Consider the following 18,145-nt stretch of genomic DNA (forward strand, 5'->3'; position numbering starts at 1 on the left):
GCTGCTTTCCATAAGGCATGACAAGGGTGGCCCACCCAAGTCGGAGCAACAGGGATCGCAACGTATCGAAAAACCTCATAGTTAGTGCTATGGGAATATGTAAAAAAAGATAAAGGAAACGTGGGAGCAACACCATTTTTATAATGGCAATTCTGCACGCCATAGAAAGAGAAAGTTTAACCCATCGTTCGATTTGGGCGGTGAGAGTATCAATAGCCGGTCCATAGTTGAGTCGAATCACTTCTGGAGCAGTGCAGTGTAGGTATATCCCCAAATATTTCGGGGGTCTGTGCAGCACCGAAGAGGGAAGTCGATGCTGGCGTGTGTTGTGGCCGGTGTTAGCACAAAGATTTCAGATTTGGCCCAGTTTATTATAAGCCCTGAGTATGTCCCAAATCGGACCACCTCTCTAAGCAATGGGGGCAAGTTGGTGTCTGGTTCGCGCACAGAGAGCATAACATCCTCCGCATACAAAGAGGCCGCACGAGGCCCCGCATGAAACTGCAATCCCCAGTGGATAGTGAAGGGATTCTTTGTCATGAACTGTCCTGACTTCTAGTCTCAAATGCCCTCTGCACTCTCACATCAGCTATTGAATTATGCATCTTACAAAATACATTTAAATGATTCTACCACCTCTAACATTAAATGGGCAGATGGTAGCGCAGACATGCTTTGTATACAACCAGTAAAGGGTGCCTCTTGCTACCTAGGAAAGCTCTCAGCCCTCTTTCCTCGCTGGGCATTTCAAGCGTTGTCTTTGGTCAGACTCATAGATGGCTGCCTATAAGCACACGTTTACTGATCCTCCATTACATGTGAAAATCTGAAAACTCACAGGATCGCCTTTCTCCCCGCGGAGGCCATTTGTTCCAGGAGTTCCAGGGATGCCAGGTAAACCCTGCACAAAAAGAAAGAGGTGAAAATACACCCGCTGCTAACAAAGATGGGGCATGCTTACTCTCTTGCAATATCATTTTTCTCAGCCAAACAGAGGTCAGATGTCCAAGAAAGAGCACAGCAGGGACAGGACACTAGCCAATGTCTGACAAGGGATGAGAGGGCGGAGGCCCAAGTCTGTACCCACAAGAGATAGAATCGATAGAGGAACCTGTCTGCAGTTAACTAGGGAACAAGCCTCATAGGCACAGGGCTTGCAAAGGCACACACTGGCTCCTGATGAAGAATGGTAGGAGAGGCACCAGCTGGTGTCTGCCAGAATGAAAGGCACAGGCACCAATCTGTGCATAGAAGGTAGTAGAAGGACAGAGGCACCAGACTATGACTGGAAGAGTATAAAATGATAGAAAAAACAGAAGGTACATCCTAGTGGATAAGTAGTGAAATGTACTATTCATTGACTTGTAGGTACTGGAATGATGGTGGCACAAAGCTGTGCCTATCACCAAAGAATAGAATAGAAGGGCCAGACAATGCCTGACTTAAGATCGCAGGAAATCAGCACCATAGTGCTTCAAATTACTTACATTTTCTCCAGGGGGGCCTACGGGCCCTGGTGGCCCCTGAGGTCCAGACGGTCCTGAAAACAAAAAAGTAAAAGAAACTGAGATGTGATAGAAATTTACACACAGCGAGCGCAAACAGCAAGTGGACACAAGTGAAATCTGTAACAACTGCTTTCTGTAATGGAGTATCTTCATTAAACTCATAAAAACTTAGGGCATCATTAATGAGGAATTGGCATAGGGCAGCACCGCAAGTCTTCTTGCCGTGCTGCCCTACGCCAATGTAAAAGGGAAGGAATGCACTGTATTCCTGTCCCCCTGCACTGGTGCACAATTTGCTGCCTAGCGCCAATGTAGGCATCCTTGCATCATGGAGATACTGGTTTTGGAGGGGGTGCTGCACTGTTAAGCTCTTGAAGCTAAGTACTGCTCTTCCATCCGTGTGTGGTCAGAATACGTACAGAATGAAGCAGGTTATTTTTTCAAATTTGTTCTCGACTATTATTGTTTATAGGACAACTCTGGATTTATCTTCTCCTTCCTGATAGTCCTATCATCTGAAAAATGCAAAAACAGACCTACCTACTGGTCCGGGAGGGCCGGGAGACCCTTGAATTCCAGTCCTCTCAGATTCAGTGAAGGTATTTGATAGAAGCGGGTCACCTAAAATATAGAAGAGGAGAGATTAGCCAAATGCATGACATAATAGCATGATCTTTTAAACCCTTCCCCCTCACAGTGGGGGAGGGAAATATACCAGATCCATCAGGGTCATACAGAAGAACCAATGATGGGCATCATGGAGACCACTGTAAAGGAGCCATGATGAATGTCTGGGTTCAGAAGGACACAGTGGGTCAACCTAAAGCAGCAAGTGTCTAACACCTTAGGATAAGCCTACAGCATCAATACTGAATACACCAGGATGAGTCCACAAGAGCAATGATAAAAGCTTCAGGGTGAGCCTAAAGCAGCAATGATGACTCACTGCATGTTAGCTCCCACTTACCTGGGGTCAGAGTTTGGCATTTGTGACATCATTGAAGGTATCATTGCTTTGTTTTTGGCGTTAAGCTGCCATGCGAGGTCTTTCTGGTTTGAGGCTGTGTGGTTTTGTGCACTGTGTTTCCTGGAAAAGTTTGCATCCTGGCATCAGACTTTTTGTAGAAGTGCACGACATGAGGGTATTGTTCCCCATAGCGTCTCTATAAAGCTGCAGGCATGGACGATTAGGGCTTAATAATTTAGTAGCTGATGACAGAATTTTTTCATGTGGTTAAGGTCTCTTTTTACAAGTATTTAGGTTTTGAATAGCCCAAAATAAGATTGCAGCTTATAATTTCCTATATCTTTCTACAGGTTTACATCCTATTTTGGCCTATAAAAAGGAGACCAGAAAAGTTCAAACTAGCATTGTAGTTATGCTTGTTTGCCCGTTGCTCGCTAGAGTTGGACTGCCCTATAGGGCGATCATGCAGTGTCCGATAGGTTGGTCTGATAGATCAGTGTGTGGGCTGTTTTTTTAGCAGTTTATGGACCTGTTTTATGATAAGGTGGGGCAGTTTTTAGTGTTGAGTTCTCTGATATTACCACAGATTTTTCCTGCAGCAAACACAAATCCATGCAGTCTCACCTAGGATGCAAAATAGCTATACAACGTGTCTTTAAAAGTTCAAAATTGGGCTGATGGGCAAATGTGTCCACTTTTTAAGATATTTGGTTCGCTAATGGGGGCCACTTTTATTTCGGTCCCCAGGACTTTTTTAATTCCAGTCCGACCCTGTTGCTCGCTCGTTGGACTTGCTAGTTGTCCTTCATTACCTGCTTCTTTCTTCAAGCATCATTCCTCTGTTCGCCTTAGCTTGCTGGAAGTTTTTTTTTTTTTCTGTATCCAGTTTTTTTCCTTTCATCGTGCTTCGCTTCTAGTTGCATCTCTTGACTACCTGTGAGAAATCTGGAGTCTGGAGATGCTTCAGGAAGTGGCCGACCCTTTCTTCACCTTAAAATGAGGCTTCACTGTCACCCAAGAGACCTGCACTTGATACTGGGTCGACAAATGCAAAAAGAACTGATGATAGACGGAATGCTGAACTAATCAAACATCCACCCCCAGTCACAGACCTGGGCTGTATCCATCGTTTTTTTGTACGCCATACCATTCCAGTTTCGAACCAGCCATATGCAAATCAGTCTTGACCCTGCGTCCAATGGGAACAGTCCAGCCCGAACTGCCAAGCCAGGTCCTCCCTGGACTGGTAACAAGCATCCTGGGACCGGTTTCAGGTTTTCACCCCTCTTCAGCCAGGATTGCTTGATTCCAGTGGCATGGAGAGCACGGGACCCATGTCTGGGCATACCCGTCCCACTCGGGGTGACAAATGCAAAAGCAACAATTGATGGACAGAATGCAGAACAATGTCATACATTCACCCCAGTCACAGATCTGGGCTGTATCCATCGTTTTTTTGTACGCCATACCATTCCAGTTTGAACCCAGCCATATGCAAATCAGTCTTGACCCTGTGCCCGATGGGAACAGTCCAGCCCGAACTGCCAGGCCAGGTCCTCCCTGGACCAGAAACAAGCATCCTAGGACCGGTTTCGGGGTCAGCCTAACAGAGCAGTAATGAACTGTAGGGATCAGGACAAAGGGACAATGATGACTGCATTAGAGCCAGCCTAAGGGAACAAGAATGGACAATTTACAGTCAACCAAAATGGGACATGATGATCATACTGGGGCCAGCCTCAAGTTGCACTAATGAACATATCAGGGCCAGCCTGAAAGCATGAGGATGAATAGAGCAACCTCAGACTAGCGGAGCATTTGAAGGGAAATCGGGGTGAGCCTAAACGCGCAATGAGGAACAGGCTCAAAAGACCAAGGAAAGACTAAGCGAGGGATTAAGGTGGTTTTTTAGTATACTGACACATTCACCTCAGAGACAGACATGTTTCAATAGACACCTGTCTCCCACATAAACATACCGGGCCTGCTTCACAAACTGCACTTTATAGTATGTTTTGTAGTATTACAAACATGCTACACATTGCAGTTTACAAACCACGTGCAGTTTTTTTTCCTCCGCCTTACCCATACTTATGTGTGCAGAGTTCTTCGCCCGACTGCAGAGACTCTGCACACTTAAGGATACATTTTAGTAGTAGCGAGTGGGTGGCAAAAGAGGTAGAATTCCTACTAAAGAGGATGGGATTGGGGAGTAGTACAAGGGGTTTAGAGAGGGTCAGTGAGGGGTTAATTGAGAGACAACACCCATCCACACAAGAGTAAGCCAGTCGCATTGCTCTCGGGTGGAGACATGTAGCTTACACTTTTGTAGTAGGTTTACACTTGGAATTTGTGAATACCTAAAGTAGTAAAGTTACTCTAAAGTGTAAACTTACTCCCAAATGTAAGTTACCTTTGTGAATCAGGTCTATTATTCATCGCATGCCAGCATACTCCACAGTGACAATACCTTAATGCCCCCCCACACACACAAGCTCTCTTCACACAGGCACAACTCTTCCCATACTCCAATATAGGCCCTTCCTCACATAGTTACAACACTCACAAACACACATCCTCTCATTCACTCATATATTCCTCTTATCAATAAAGGCAAGCCTGTATTTACAGTGCAATTTACAGACATGTCCATTAGCCACACAGGCACATTCACAAATATTCCCCTTACCCAGACAGAAACACCTATATCAGCAACACAGGCAGGTGGCCATTCATTCCCAGCATCAGCATAAAGAACCCCTTTCCTCCTCCTCCTCAGTGTGGACCTGCCGTTATGTACACCCTCAAAGATGGCCTGTAATAGTCCAAGATGAGATGCATTAACAATCATGCAGGAAGGAAAGAATTCTGACCTCTGCCAAAATCTACACTTTCCTATGGCCTCGTAATTACTATGATTGGGTATACTGGTGCATGATGCCACTTTTAGAACTTTTTCATGGGCCTCAGCAAATCCATCACGGAGTTCTCCTAAAAAGTACTTCTCTGTAGGTGCCCTGTCCTAGCTACCAATTGTCATCTCTGCTATCAGATATCCCATAGTGTAGTGTACTTGGAGTCCTATGGAACCAATTTCTTTTTTATCTGTGAATCTGGCATTCTATCAAGTGTGTGTCAACCTCTGGACATTATCAAAGGAAGAGATCTTCTGCAGGAGAAGGGTGTCTATCAGGATAATAAGTGAGTAGGGTTCCTCATCACCGAAGTAATAAACATGAAATTGCGCCACACAGGTTGTAGGATCCCAAAACACTCTCAATAAGAGGTAAAAATCTCTACAGAAACTGAACTTTTTTTGCTTGAATATTTATAGGGGGCAAACTGCATTCTCCATTATCTGAGTTGTGTTTTTATGGAAAGTCAAAAGCAACTCAGGGTTGATCTACATACCATGAAACCATAGAAGGATTAAAGGCAAACAAGACTAAACTGGCTGTTTAAGCTAAAGTAAGCACTGAACTTTTATGTACACTCATAATGCCCTGGACCAGCAGTTCGTTTCCTAGCTGATTTTCAACGAAAAAGTAGGATACTGAATCCCATTGATTAAGAGAGTGAGTTGAAAATACCAGGGAGGGAAGGGGTTAAAAACAGTGTTTATTACTTTGATGTAGATTCCAAAGATGGAGAATTAGTACTTCAAGTAAGTCATTTTTTCGTTTCTTCCTTATCATGGAATCTTCAATGATTGTTATAAACAATGATAAAAACTGTAAACCCATCAGCAACAATACTAACAGCATCAAATTAAAAACCTTAGAAATAAAAGAAACCACATTTATCAGCCAATCTGAGAGAAGTCTGACCCACTTTGACGTCTGCCTTGGAATCTGAATTTAGACAGTAGTGTCTAATAAGGGTTTTGATAAACCCCCAGGTGGTCAGTTTTGCATTTGTCTCAACCTCTCTCAATTCTGAAACTAGGCTGAGTAGAGGCTTTACTCTAGCAGGTCTGTCTTTTGATTTCCACGGAAGAGGTTTATTAGCTGTGAGATAGCATACACTTATACGCCATTTTATATTAGGCATCTTGCATCGCATTGCTAGGTGATGACTCAGGCCATTAAGATAGGACCATAACTAAGATATGTTTAACTCTGTTTGTGATGTTCTTCGAGTTCTCTTGATAGTAATGCAACACCTTTCTCCCTTCTAATTTGTGGAGCCGTCTCTCGGCTAGAGACGGTGGGTTTTCAAAGAAGGTTGAAAAGGAAATACTTAGAGTTTATATGGAAACCATAGACTAGCTCTGGTAGAAGGCTGGATACATTCTCATGATTGCCCTGTTATTGTGGAAAATCGTGTAGAGTTCATGCAAGCACAATGCTTGAATTGTACTGATTCTATGTTTAAACATAATGACCACATGGAAACCAGGTTACGAGTTACGTATATATATTGTGCATGGGCTCAAACAAAGGACTTATCCGTTTGGAGAGAACAATATTAAGTTCACTTCTAACTGAAGAGTAATCTTTCTTGATAGCTTCCAGATTATGTTCCACCAGTGGTTTGTACATAAAAAGTCTAGTACATGACACTTTCTGTAGGATATGATTTCAGCTAGGGGGGGTTTCATGTAGGAGAACTAGGCTAGGTTGTGCTAGCTAAGCATTATATGGCAGGACTGCTTTCTCCTGCCAAGTAGATCACGTGAATTCTACTAGCAGTAGATCATTTTACACATGAAAGCATTGGGTGGAAGGGAGCATAGCTTCTATATGTATTTTCATACAGTCATGAGCCCAATTCAAATGGATGTATTGCAAGGCCTCTGGAGTCAGGATGAAACGTTCAGTGGTAGGTTTGGGGTGTGGTTTGGGGTGTCTAGAAAGGGCATTCAGTCAGCACAACAGTTACCTTGGAGGCCTCTTTGGCAAGTGAAGAAGCATGATTACCACCACTGACAAGGACACCACCAGAGAAAGCAGCAACGATACGTATCAATTGTGTAGCCAAGAAAGCCTTCAAGGGACTTCATATTGTCCTATGTCAGCCGCGAGTAGTACATCTAGCTCACAATTACTCTTTGCTTAGATGTAGTCCTCTATTTATGGTAGGAATAGGATTACTGCATTTAAGAGAGTGTGAGGAACAGCTTCGTGTCCTGGGAGGGTGCCCAATGGTCAGGCAGGTTGGGGTGGTGTGGGTTTATTGCTGTCTTTTTCCATGTGTATGACTCCAAGACCCAGTGATTCCCAGCCTGGGGTCCAATATGGCTGCAGCCACTTTATGGCTGCATTATCCCTTTCTGTGTAGTGCACTTTTACAATGTGACATAAGCACATCATGCCCCCCTGCTGATCATTCCATATGCATCTAGGTGCAAACTTGACCTCCATCTATGGGGCAGTGCTACTGCCCCCTCATAAGAGAGCCTTGCAGAGTCAAAGCCTTATGAAGTTGTCACTCAGACTAACTCACCTTGCTCATAGAGCCGTGAAATTGTAGGTCCGACTGAAATACCTGGCCCGGGAGGGCCTGGAGGTCCTGGGGGACCTGGGGGGCCTGGATAGCCCCGGTCTCCAGGAACACCAGCAGCCCCATCTTTTCCTGTTGGTCCAGTAGGGCCTGCAATGAAGAGGAAATAAAGACAGAAAATCAGGAACAAGTACAGTTACACAAATCCCACCCTTCTGTTGGTCTGGTCTCACACAGCTCTTTGCAATAATGTGGCACCATCACCACCCTAACTAGTGCTCAGAAGCACTATTCTAATGCCCTGTTTAACAGACATGCTTACTAATGTAGTCTGTGATAGGGTACAAGGCAGGACGTTTAATTTGGAAGATTATAATAGACTTATTTACCATCACCTGGTGCTGCCTACCTGACTAAACTGCCAGCTTGCTAAATGTGGTGCCATCTTGAGTGGAATTTAGGATCCTGACACCCCATTAGCTCATCTGGGGAGCCAGCGGTGTATGCAGCTCCTCTGGTTATTACATGTGTATTCTTGATGCAGATAAAGACTCAAAAGTTTGAGACCTGCTCCTTTCAACTTCTAGAGAATTTAATCTGCAAAGTATTGTTATGAGTAATTAACGATTGAGCTACCCAGCATTGTAGCACATGGTTTACCCTTTACTGATTGTTTTTTTTTTTATTTTTTTTTTTATTTTTATTTTTTAAAACCTTTATTCGTGCATATTGAAAGAACAAATACGGGCCTACAACCTTCAGGCCGGCCACGATACGGTTAAGCACTGATACAAACATTACGGCCCCTGTGCTTCAAAGGTCAAGAGTAGCGACGCTATATGAATTATACACTGGAGCGATCCTTGACCCCAGGGAAAGGAGAAGTGAAGGTTAATTTTAAGGTTTTCGAAATAATTTTATCAGGGAAAAAGTCATTGAAAAATAAGAACCAAGGAGATTCGAGTCCGCACGATATCTTCACCACACGGGAGAGCAGCAAGATCATTAAAACAGCAATGGAAGTAAAATCTCAGGCAGTGAGGCAATGCAGTTATAAAACAGGATAGTCACATGAGCAGTTACGCACCCCTCCAGTGCCGCCCCCACTCGGTCAACCCCACGCCCGGACCCAGAATCGAAACAAGTATAGCGCAGAAACATAAAAAGAAAAAAAAAGGCCCATAGAACTAATTAGAAACAGTAAATTACCCCCCCACCCTACACCAATGCGGAGGCTACGGCCTGCCCCCCCCCCAGCATAGTGCCTGTCGCCCAATAAACCCGAAATATAGACAAGAAAGAGAGTAAGAATAGAGTAAAGAAAGATAAGAAAACAGTACACCTATGATAAAGGGGGTGAGAAAAGAATAGGACTATTCTAATCTAAACTCCCAAAAAGAAGAAATTGGGGAGGAGCCTACGTATCATCAGAGCGCCCTTAACCATCGGCCATCTATAGCTTCCACACACTGAGAACCCACTACACCAAAAGCGGTCGTGTGAAAATGAATTGTCACAACAATTTAAATGAAGGAAGACAGATCGCGACGAGTGCGCACAAAGTATACATACAGTTCCAGTCCCAGTCCAGCCCATCCGTGAAACCATGGCGATATAAATCAGTCTAGCCCTGGCCCGATCGCGGGCTTGAGATTAAGCCAGCCCCTACATGAAGGCCCCACATCCCGTGCAGACAAAGACAATATGGCCGCTTGGGAGAAGATGGTGAAGTAGAATCACAAAATGGCCGCCGACCATCTGTAGAGGTCCCTTTGTGCACCACATAAAGTCCAGACATGGCATGTAGAGTACAGGAGTTCCACAGAAAAGAAGCAGTAGGCCACCGTGAACGATTCCTCGAGGATGTTAGGTGTTGCTCAGCTGGATACTCTTGCAAACGCGGTGAGGCAGGCAACAATGAAGCAGGCAGCAATGAACTGGGAAACAAAGTATCCGCTGTTGAGCTGGAGAGCAATTGATCCTGGGTGCCGGGAAAGCCAGATGCAGGCACCAGTGTAGCACGATCACACACAGCCGTTGCATCCCCGCAAGAGGACAAAAGCACTGGCAGACCCACGCCGTGTTGATGACAAACGGAGCGCTCACGGCCCGCAGCCGACAGCATGGAGTCAAACTGCTCACTCAGCGCCTGAAAGCGAGCACACATTTGTAGACGAAAGTCCCGCAGGACGGCCAGAACTGAGCCGCATGTCAGCGGAGGCTGCACCCCCACATCGGCAGCAATCCGGGACGGCACTGTGGAGCTGGTGTCTGGTGGAGGGAGGGCGAAGCGGGCAGCGGGCAAGACCGGAGTATCACCCCCCAGCCGCGAGCAGGCAAACAACGCCATGTTTTACCGCCGGACGGTACAATGGCCAGGGGGGGAGGTCGTAGCAAGGAGTCAGTCACCCTCAGGTCTGCGCCGCAACTGGAAAAGCCAACAGTCGCCTCCCTTCCCTCGGGTTCTCTTTGCAGCCGACTAGGCAATGGAAGAAGGGGGTCGGCAGCCTCCCACAGCGCGGTCCACAGATCGGGGCAGGAGACCCGCCGCACCAGGGCTTACCTTACAGCCCCGGCCCTTCAGGCGCAGGGTGCAGGAGGTGTCTGGCCGTCCCTCCCCAGGCTCATCTGGCGACAGTCCGTGGTGTTAGGTGAGGTCGGGACCGCGGGGCTCGGGTTTGCGCTAGCGGGTCCGGTGACTGCGGAGCTTCCGGGGGGCCGGCAAAGGCCACAATGGAGCAGGGGTCCAGGGCGGAGAACAAAAGCACCAAGAACTCCGGCATCCGGGCGGGCCGAGACTTCGGGGAAGCGGCGGCGTGGACAGCGCGCCGTCGCACACGTTTCACCTCGAGAATCGGCAAGGATAGGAATCAGGATAATAGTCCGGGGCCAAGGGCCGACGGAGCCGGGCGCTCAAGCGTCTGCTCCGGTCACCATCTTGGCTCCTCCTCTACTGATTGTTTTAAAAATTATTTTTGCCTTTCAGCCTCAGCCGAATACTGTATTTAAAACAGGATCAATACATGTGTAATTAACCATTTATTATTGAGCCTACATTATCATCTTCACTTCTTGACTACCCGGTGTGCAATCAGCCTTTTTACTTGCCCTTCCATTTCTATATGCCTCTTCTATTTATTTGCTTTTGCTTCTCTTCTATTCTCTAATAACCCGAGGCGGCAAACTGCTTTTTCTGCATAGGCAATTATGTGATCAGCAGAGATAGCAGTCTGGATCAGTCCGAATTAGCCTTTGTCACAGCACCAGGGTCCAACATTCCTTTGTCTTGTACATAACACGATCACCCAAGGTTATGTACGACACGTGTTCATGTGTGACTTGGGGCCAGATGTACGACACTCCAATTTGCGACCTGCAAATTGCGTCGCATTTGCGACTCACAAATTGGGATGTATAACAGTGTCTCAGACACTGTTAGCGATACCTAATGGGGTTGCAAATTGCATGCCTCATGAATATTGATGAGGCTGTCGCAATTTGCGACCCCATTAGTAATGGCTAGCACTCCCAGGGATGGTGTCATGCTGGGGTCATCAGACCACCGTGTCTGGGACTGCTTTTAAATAAAGCAGTTTTTTTTTAATGCAGCCCGTTTTCCTTAAAGGAAAACGAGATGCATTTAAAAAAGAAAAATTAAACTTTTCAGTTTCATTTTTTAAGGGCAGGCAGTGGTCCCTACGACCATTGCCTGCTCTTAATAATATTTTCTCACATACTCACAAAGGGGAAGGTGTCCCGTTTGTGAGTGGTTTACCACCTACTTGAAGTAGGTGTTAAACTGTGAGTGTTTTGCGGCCGCAAATGCGGTTGCAAAACAATTGTACATGGCATGGTGACTCGCCTATTAGGAAGGGACCCCCTTCATAATAGCTGGAGTCACAAATGCTATTTTGTGAGTCAGTGCCTCGCAAAATAGCATTTGTACATGCCATTACCCTTTTTTGTGGTCGCAAACCTGCACAAAGAGCTTCCTACCGCATTAAATCTCCATTGGTCTACGTGTACTTTTGCAACTCAGTAAGGGCCAGTATGCCATTCCCACCATAATTGAGAAAAGGAGAGCTCAGTCAAAGAGAAGAAGACGGAGAAGACATTGACATTTAATAAACATCTCACGATGAAATCAAAACACCATCATATCGGAGAAGGAGGGTGTAAAGACATCCCAGATTAAAGACATCCCAGATGTAATCATTAGGCAATGATGAGATAGTATTGCAAGAATGCATGCTTAACTTGTTGGACGACTGCCTGAGTCTCAAAGCACACTGCTGACTCTGAGAACCTTTTCAAGTACCGCTATCCCTCCCTCATTTCAACCACCACACTATTTCTCAATAGGCAACCCTCTTAAAATCAAGACTATCTTAAACGCCCACACCTCATCTTCCATGATCACCGCTCCTACATCATTACAGCATATGACTGCCCTGCAGCTTTCAATGCTGATGACCACCAGATCCAGCCAGCGCTCTATCCGTAAGTTGGTCTGCAACAATAAGACATGTCCTAGTTGGCGTCCTACTACAACCACAAGTTTTCTGAATTCGGGGCTAACTGCATTTCAGTGTTGTTTCTGGTCGAAGGGATTCCCATGGATCAGAATTTGGGCCACTACTCTTTCATCCGCTATGTCACTGCTCTCAACCACCTCATCCTTCATTTCGTGTTCTCATTTGATCTACTGCAGGTTGGCGCACACATCTCCTTCTTCTTCTACGTCCTTAACATCAAACTTTGGGGCCGCATCGCGGATTGGCGCTCCACAATTAGGCACTGTAAGAAGAAACTCTGCCTCAGGTTCAATCCAGCCTTACATAGCTGCTGCGCTTCCTCTCCTCTAAGACACACACATGGATGTCATTTTTGCCTAGGGTTAGCACAAAATGACCCCCGGTGACATAAGAATAAGGGATTTCATGATTGTGGGCCCCTGAAACATTGGAGGAAATTATGTCACATGACATTTGACAACAATAAAAGGAAAAGCTTACTGTTATTTAAACTGTGAGGTTCTCAAATGAACATAAGTTACTAAAGTAGATACAAAGCTAGTTACCACTGACGCAGACATTCACAGGCTCAATTGTGGACATCAAATGACTAGGCTCCACCACCATGTGCCCATACTCGCCATCATTTCTGGAGTCTCAACCCTCATATGTCCAGGCTCAACTATCATGTGTCAAGGTTTAACTATCTTACACCCCAGCTAGCACCACACGTGCAGAATCAATTCTCATTGCCAAGGCTTAGTTGTTATATGTCCATACACAAGTATCATATGTTCAGTGCATCCTTGCATGCACAAGTATAGCCTCAGGCTTTTCTTGGGGCATGTAGCTCCTCTGGTAAGTCCGAAGCCTGTTGTTTGGAGAGGGTGACATTGTTGAGATAAAAATCCCAGGCATGACTTGCTAAAGCAGTACCGTCCTGCCATGTTTTCTTGTAAACCCACTGTTTTCCTCCAGTTGCCTTGAAAACCACGTATGTCTTCTATAATTGCACCTTCTGTTTTAGTTGTGCTCGTTGAGTGGTCAACAAAGATTAGCCGCTTTCTGAGTGGGCATTCCTACTGCTTTTTCAACCGAGGCAATGGTGGCAGAGTGATTCTAGTTCAGGGGAACAGACGCTTTACCTGTAACCTTGTGGGGAGGCTCCATACTGTGGTGGATGCACAGTTCATGGGTGATAAGATGAAGTTCATTTGGACATGGTGTGCATGATATACAAGATGGGTGGTAAACCCACCCATCACTGTTTTCTGTGTTCACGTGCAATGGGAAGAGATACTGGTTTGTGTCTGAGCTCCATCCATGTAGCACCTGAGACCAGTTCAAACTGGTCTGACTGAGGCCTGGTGGCTCAGAGTCCCACTTAATTAGGACAACACCTGCAAGACGCACTGCTCCTGCATGGAAGGAATGCGTACACAAAGGAAACCCTCTTGTTCTGGCTTGCTGACTAGACCACCTGAGAGGTACAAATGTTGTTCCCCTCAAGCAACAGTTGCTTCATCTCAGTCGGTCTGGACATAAAGGTTAGTGGTCACCAGCAGCACCTTTGCTTGGGTGCTACTTGTGCCCCAGTCTGGGTCTGGGAAGTGGATGTAAAGCCTTGCCGCAGTGACCTGCAAATAGGAGGATAACAACTTCCCTACAGGTTTGAGGGGCTGCACTGCCCCTTCAAGAGGGAGCAACCTAATCCCAGGAAGTCCTGCACAAGACCCAGCGGATGGGAAGATCTTTGTGGAGGATGCCGCAGGCTGCCCAGGACTGGGTTCCCAAACCGCAGCATGCCTGTGGGTGCTTCCATCCCCCTCTTCAGGCACCGATGGCCGGACGTGAGGGACAGAGGCACCCATGGGAGACAGTTAACCGTCAGCCCGCGATGTGGAAACTGGAACCGACGGCTTGAGGACGTTGTCTCTATCCGGAACTGCTTGTAAACCCTGAAGGATACAGACATTTATTTTTGCAGTAAAGGCCAAACCTGAATGCCACAAACCAGCCATGACTGTGACTGGTAGACCCCGAGATAAAGGCCTGTGAAGAACAAAGATGCTAATGGGACTTCCTGGGCACTGGGCCACTAATACATCCATCACGTACAAAACATCACGGCCAGTTATGCCCCAAACTGGAAGCGGGACTCCAGCAGGCTGTGTCCCGGGAACACCACTGAACCCCACTGAGGAGGGCTTTTTGTTGTTTCTTTGAACTGCCTTGTGCAGCGTCGCCCTTTCTCTTATATGCACTTTACTTTTTTCGGTAGGCACAGATATAGTGTGAGTCTGTGGAGTAAGAATGCGCCGGGCTCCTGTGTCGGAGCTTGATATATTTGAATATTCAAAGACTGTCTGTAAAACGCAGGGCTTTCTAGTCAATATATTTGAAATATTGTGCTGTAGCATGCACCATTTGCCCGTAGTAAGACATCTTTCGGGATGATTTTCAAAATAACCCCAGCCTTCCCTGAGTGTCTGAGTTTCTAGCTTCTCTTTTCTCAATGCTTCGCATCTACAAATCTGAAAAAGAATCGCACTGTGTAAATGTTTTCAGAGTTGGCAGGGGTCCAGGTGCTTCCTTCCGCCACCTAACACCGAGCTCTGCGTGCTCTACGCTGAGGTCACAAAGAACACGTGACTGCCAGAGCACGAGCCAGCCACCACCAGGAAACGCAGCAAAGTGATCGAGCCCATTTTACAAACCAAATGCAATGCATTTTTTTTTCAAGATTGCAGTCGTCCCGTAGCTGCCAAAGTGCCTTACTTGCGGCCATATGTAGGAAGCCAAATAGCGGTCGGTAACGGCCGAAATTCGGTAAATATCCCGTTACCGACCGCTATTGAGGCACTTGAGATGTAGGTGGCTGATTTCTGGATTCGGTATTTACCGAATCGGAATTTTAAGAAATCGGTAAAATACCGATTCGGTAAATACCGAATCCAGAAATGCTATGTAGGGGGCACTCAAGTGAGTGCATTATTGGTGTCTGGATTCGTTATTTACCACCAACTACAAGTTGATGGTAAATGACGAATACCTTTAAAAAGCATTTTTGTGCAATTTGTGAAGTGCCATGTGGCAGACATACATGCCCTTAGGGCATGTATGTGCGCCACATGTGCACACATGCATGAATCAGGGGTGCAACAGGGTGTCAATGTGACACCCTGCCACCCATGATAATGCCTCCCCTATTACCGATTCGGTATTTACCGAATCGGTAATAGTAACTGGCTTCCCATTCTTTCCTATGGGCCTCCAGGCCCATAGGAATCAATGGGAAGGGATGCATTATTACCGATTCGGTAAATACCGATTCATAAATACCGATATTTACCGAATCGGTAATGATTACCGATTAATTACCTACATACTATTTACCGATTCATAAATACCGAATCGGTAAAATTCGGTATTTATGAATCGGTAAATGTTATGTTACCTACATATGGCCCTTGGTGCGGATTTAAGATGGGTGAAATGTTACATAAGAATTACTTGAAATGTAGCTGTATAATGCATGCAGTTCTCAAACATGATCTACCATCAATCAAAGGCCCACTCCAGTGGCCAGTGTCCTGTGGCCACTAGGAATTGTTGGGAACAGAGCGGTGCTGAATGGGGGCGAGGTACCAGCTTCTTCCACTGACCCGCGCTAACTGCTGCCCAGCCAGTCATCGCTACATGCAACCACTACCCGCGGGTGGGCAGTAGGCGGCTATGTCATTCTACCTCACACAGTGCCGTCTCACCACCAAACAACTGCTGCTTAGTTCCTGTTGCAAGGTGAGTACCACAAGACAGAGAAGTGTGTTTTAGAGAAGATTAGAACTATCTTACAACCTGCCAGACCTTGCCCAGGGTGTAACTGAGGCCACAGCAGCCCCTGCGGCGAGAGGTGGGGGCCAACCCCTCAATGGGCCCCTAAGCCTCCAAGGGGGCCCCATTCAGGCTTAGGCTAATGAATATCTGTGAGATGCAAGAGACTTGGGATAAGGGCTCCTCACCTGCGGGGGGCCCCATCATTTTGTGTTACGCCACTGCCCTTATCTAACTGCATGAAGAGAGACGTCACACTATCAGAACGTTTAAACTATTTACTTTTAACCTGCCTATCCCAGCCCATTGCCTTCACAAGCTACAAACCCTACATTCTCAAAGAGTGGTCACTAGCCAACATCGCGGGTGCAGCACCTGGATGCCTACAGGTAGCAGCTGCTACTCCTGGATACCCTATTTGAAGTTGATAGCCATAAAAATACTTCCTTAACCCATTTCAGTTTTTTTCCTCATGCAAGAAATTAGATTAATACCTGGGATGGGTAACTACCAACCTCAAGGAATAATCACATCCCTTGTCAGGGTGAGCCCTCAATGTCACTAAATTAACCTGAGCTTGACCCGATGGTAGCTATGGAGCAAAATACACAGGCCTAACATGGGGCAATGTGTAAAGGATTTATGCAGTACCAAAACAGTAATAGGGTTAAAATGCAAAACAAAAAAAATGACAAACCGAATTAGAAAAATAGAGTAAACTGTAATAAACAAGGTCACACTAAAATGGCAAAAGTCAAACAAGGGGAACCGGAGATAAGAATTTTTAAAGTTGCAAGTAGAAATAGCGCCAAACAGCAGAAAGCGTCAATGCTCGCAATAGACCTGGATCTAGGCGTAATTTGAGGCTGACCACCATGGAGCGCGAGTTGGATATACCAACCAGGTTTGTCCTTGTCAAAGATTTTACTTTCTGACTTAGTCCTTTAAGTCCCAATTCAGCTCAGGAGTACACTTCTAAACCCCCCAGGACCTCAAGGAAGCCACTCATAGGATGTCAGACAGAGGCCAATTGTATCCCTGTAGTATGAACAGAAGGTCAGCCTTATGACCATTGGAGTGCACTTCTTCATCCTGGGTAAAAGAGGGAGCAGGTCCAGTCCTTCAGGTCTCTTCTCGGATCACAGGCAGCAGGTCAAGTCCTGTTCTGATCTTCCATAGGTCCCAAAAATGTTCTAAAGTGGGTGCCCGCAGGTGCCAGATTTAGGTACGGCACTAGCTAGTTGATGGGAATGACTCCTGGATTCACCTTAACCAATAGGTAAGAGTTCCCAGGGACAACCCCACCCACTTTTGGCATTTTCAAAATGGCGAACGTCTGCGGCCGCACTGGGCTCTGAGGACTGGGTGTAAGTGTGGGGAGTATTCTATGGTAATCCTACTCCACATATAACAATAAACCAGTTTGAGGCAGGCACTTTACCCATAATAAACCAAGACAAGAAGTCTGGTAGGATATATGCAGAGTCCTTCAGCAACTTGACAGTGGATTGACAAGAATTGTCTTGGCATCTTGTTCTCTCCCAATTGTAGTGTGGCCCAAGGGTTATGTGTAGGGCAGGGCAAAAGCATAGTCCTTCCGCAACCAGGCAGTGGATCGACATGAATTATCTTGGTGTCCTGTTTTAACCCCTTTCAAGTGCGATCCAAGTGTTATATGTGAACCCAGTTGACCTGCCAAGCTGGATTTGATACTCAAGCAAGATCTGACACTGCAGTGTCACAAAGTATGCCCACAGCCCCCCACCCTGTATATTCGATGGGGTTTAGAGGATTAATCTCTGCCCATTCAGGTCAGCCTATTGTTTTACTACTGGGAGGCATTGCTCACCTTTTCAAGGCTAATTACTAGTTGGGAAAAG

The 18,145-nt window shown here is 46.1% G+C and overlaps 1 protein-coding gene across 6 annotated transcripts in view; it reads right to left on the bottom strand.

Moving 5' to 3' along the window:
- The window catches only part of EMID1 (EMI domain containing 1), a 431,309-nt gene that overhangs the window by 51,329 nt on the left and 361,835 nt on the right, over positions 1–18,145 (bottom strand). For all 6 annotated transcript variants that reach the window (XM_085632751.1, XM_085632749.1, XM_085632748.1 and 3 more), the window contains 4 exons: positions 7,921–8,067; positions 2,049–2,129; positions 1,488–1,540; positions 839–901 (listed from right to left, as the gene is read on the bottom strand). In XM_085632751.1, the coding sequence (XP_085488877.1) occupies positions 839–901; positions 1,488–1,540; positions 2,049–2,129; positions 7,921–8,067 (344 nt within the window). The remainder of the gene's footprint in view (positions 1–838; positions 902–1,487; positions 1,541–2,048; positions 2,130–7,920; positions 8,068–18,145) is intronic.

The sequence above is a fragment of the Triturus cristatus genome, chromosome 11 (genome assembly GCF_964204655.1).
Source record: "Triturus cristatus chromosome 11, aTriCri1.1, whole genome shotgun sequence".
NCBI classification, from domain to species: Eukaryota; Metazoa; Chordata; class Amphibia; order Caudata; family Salamandridae; genus Triturus; species Triturus cristatus.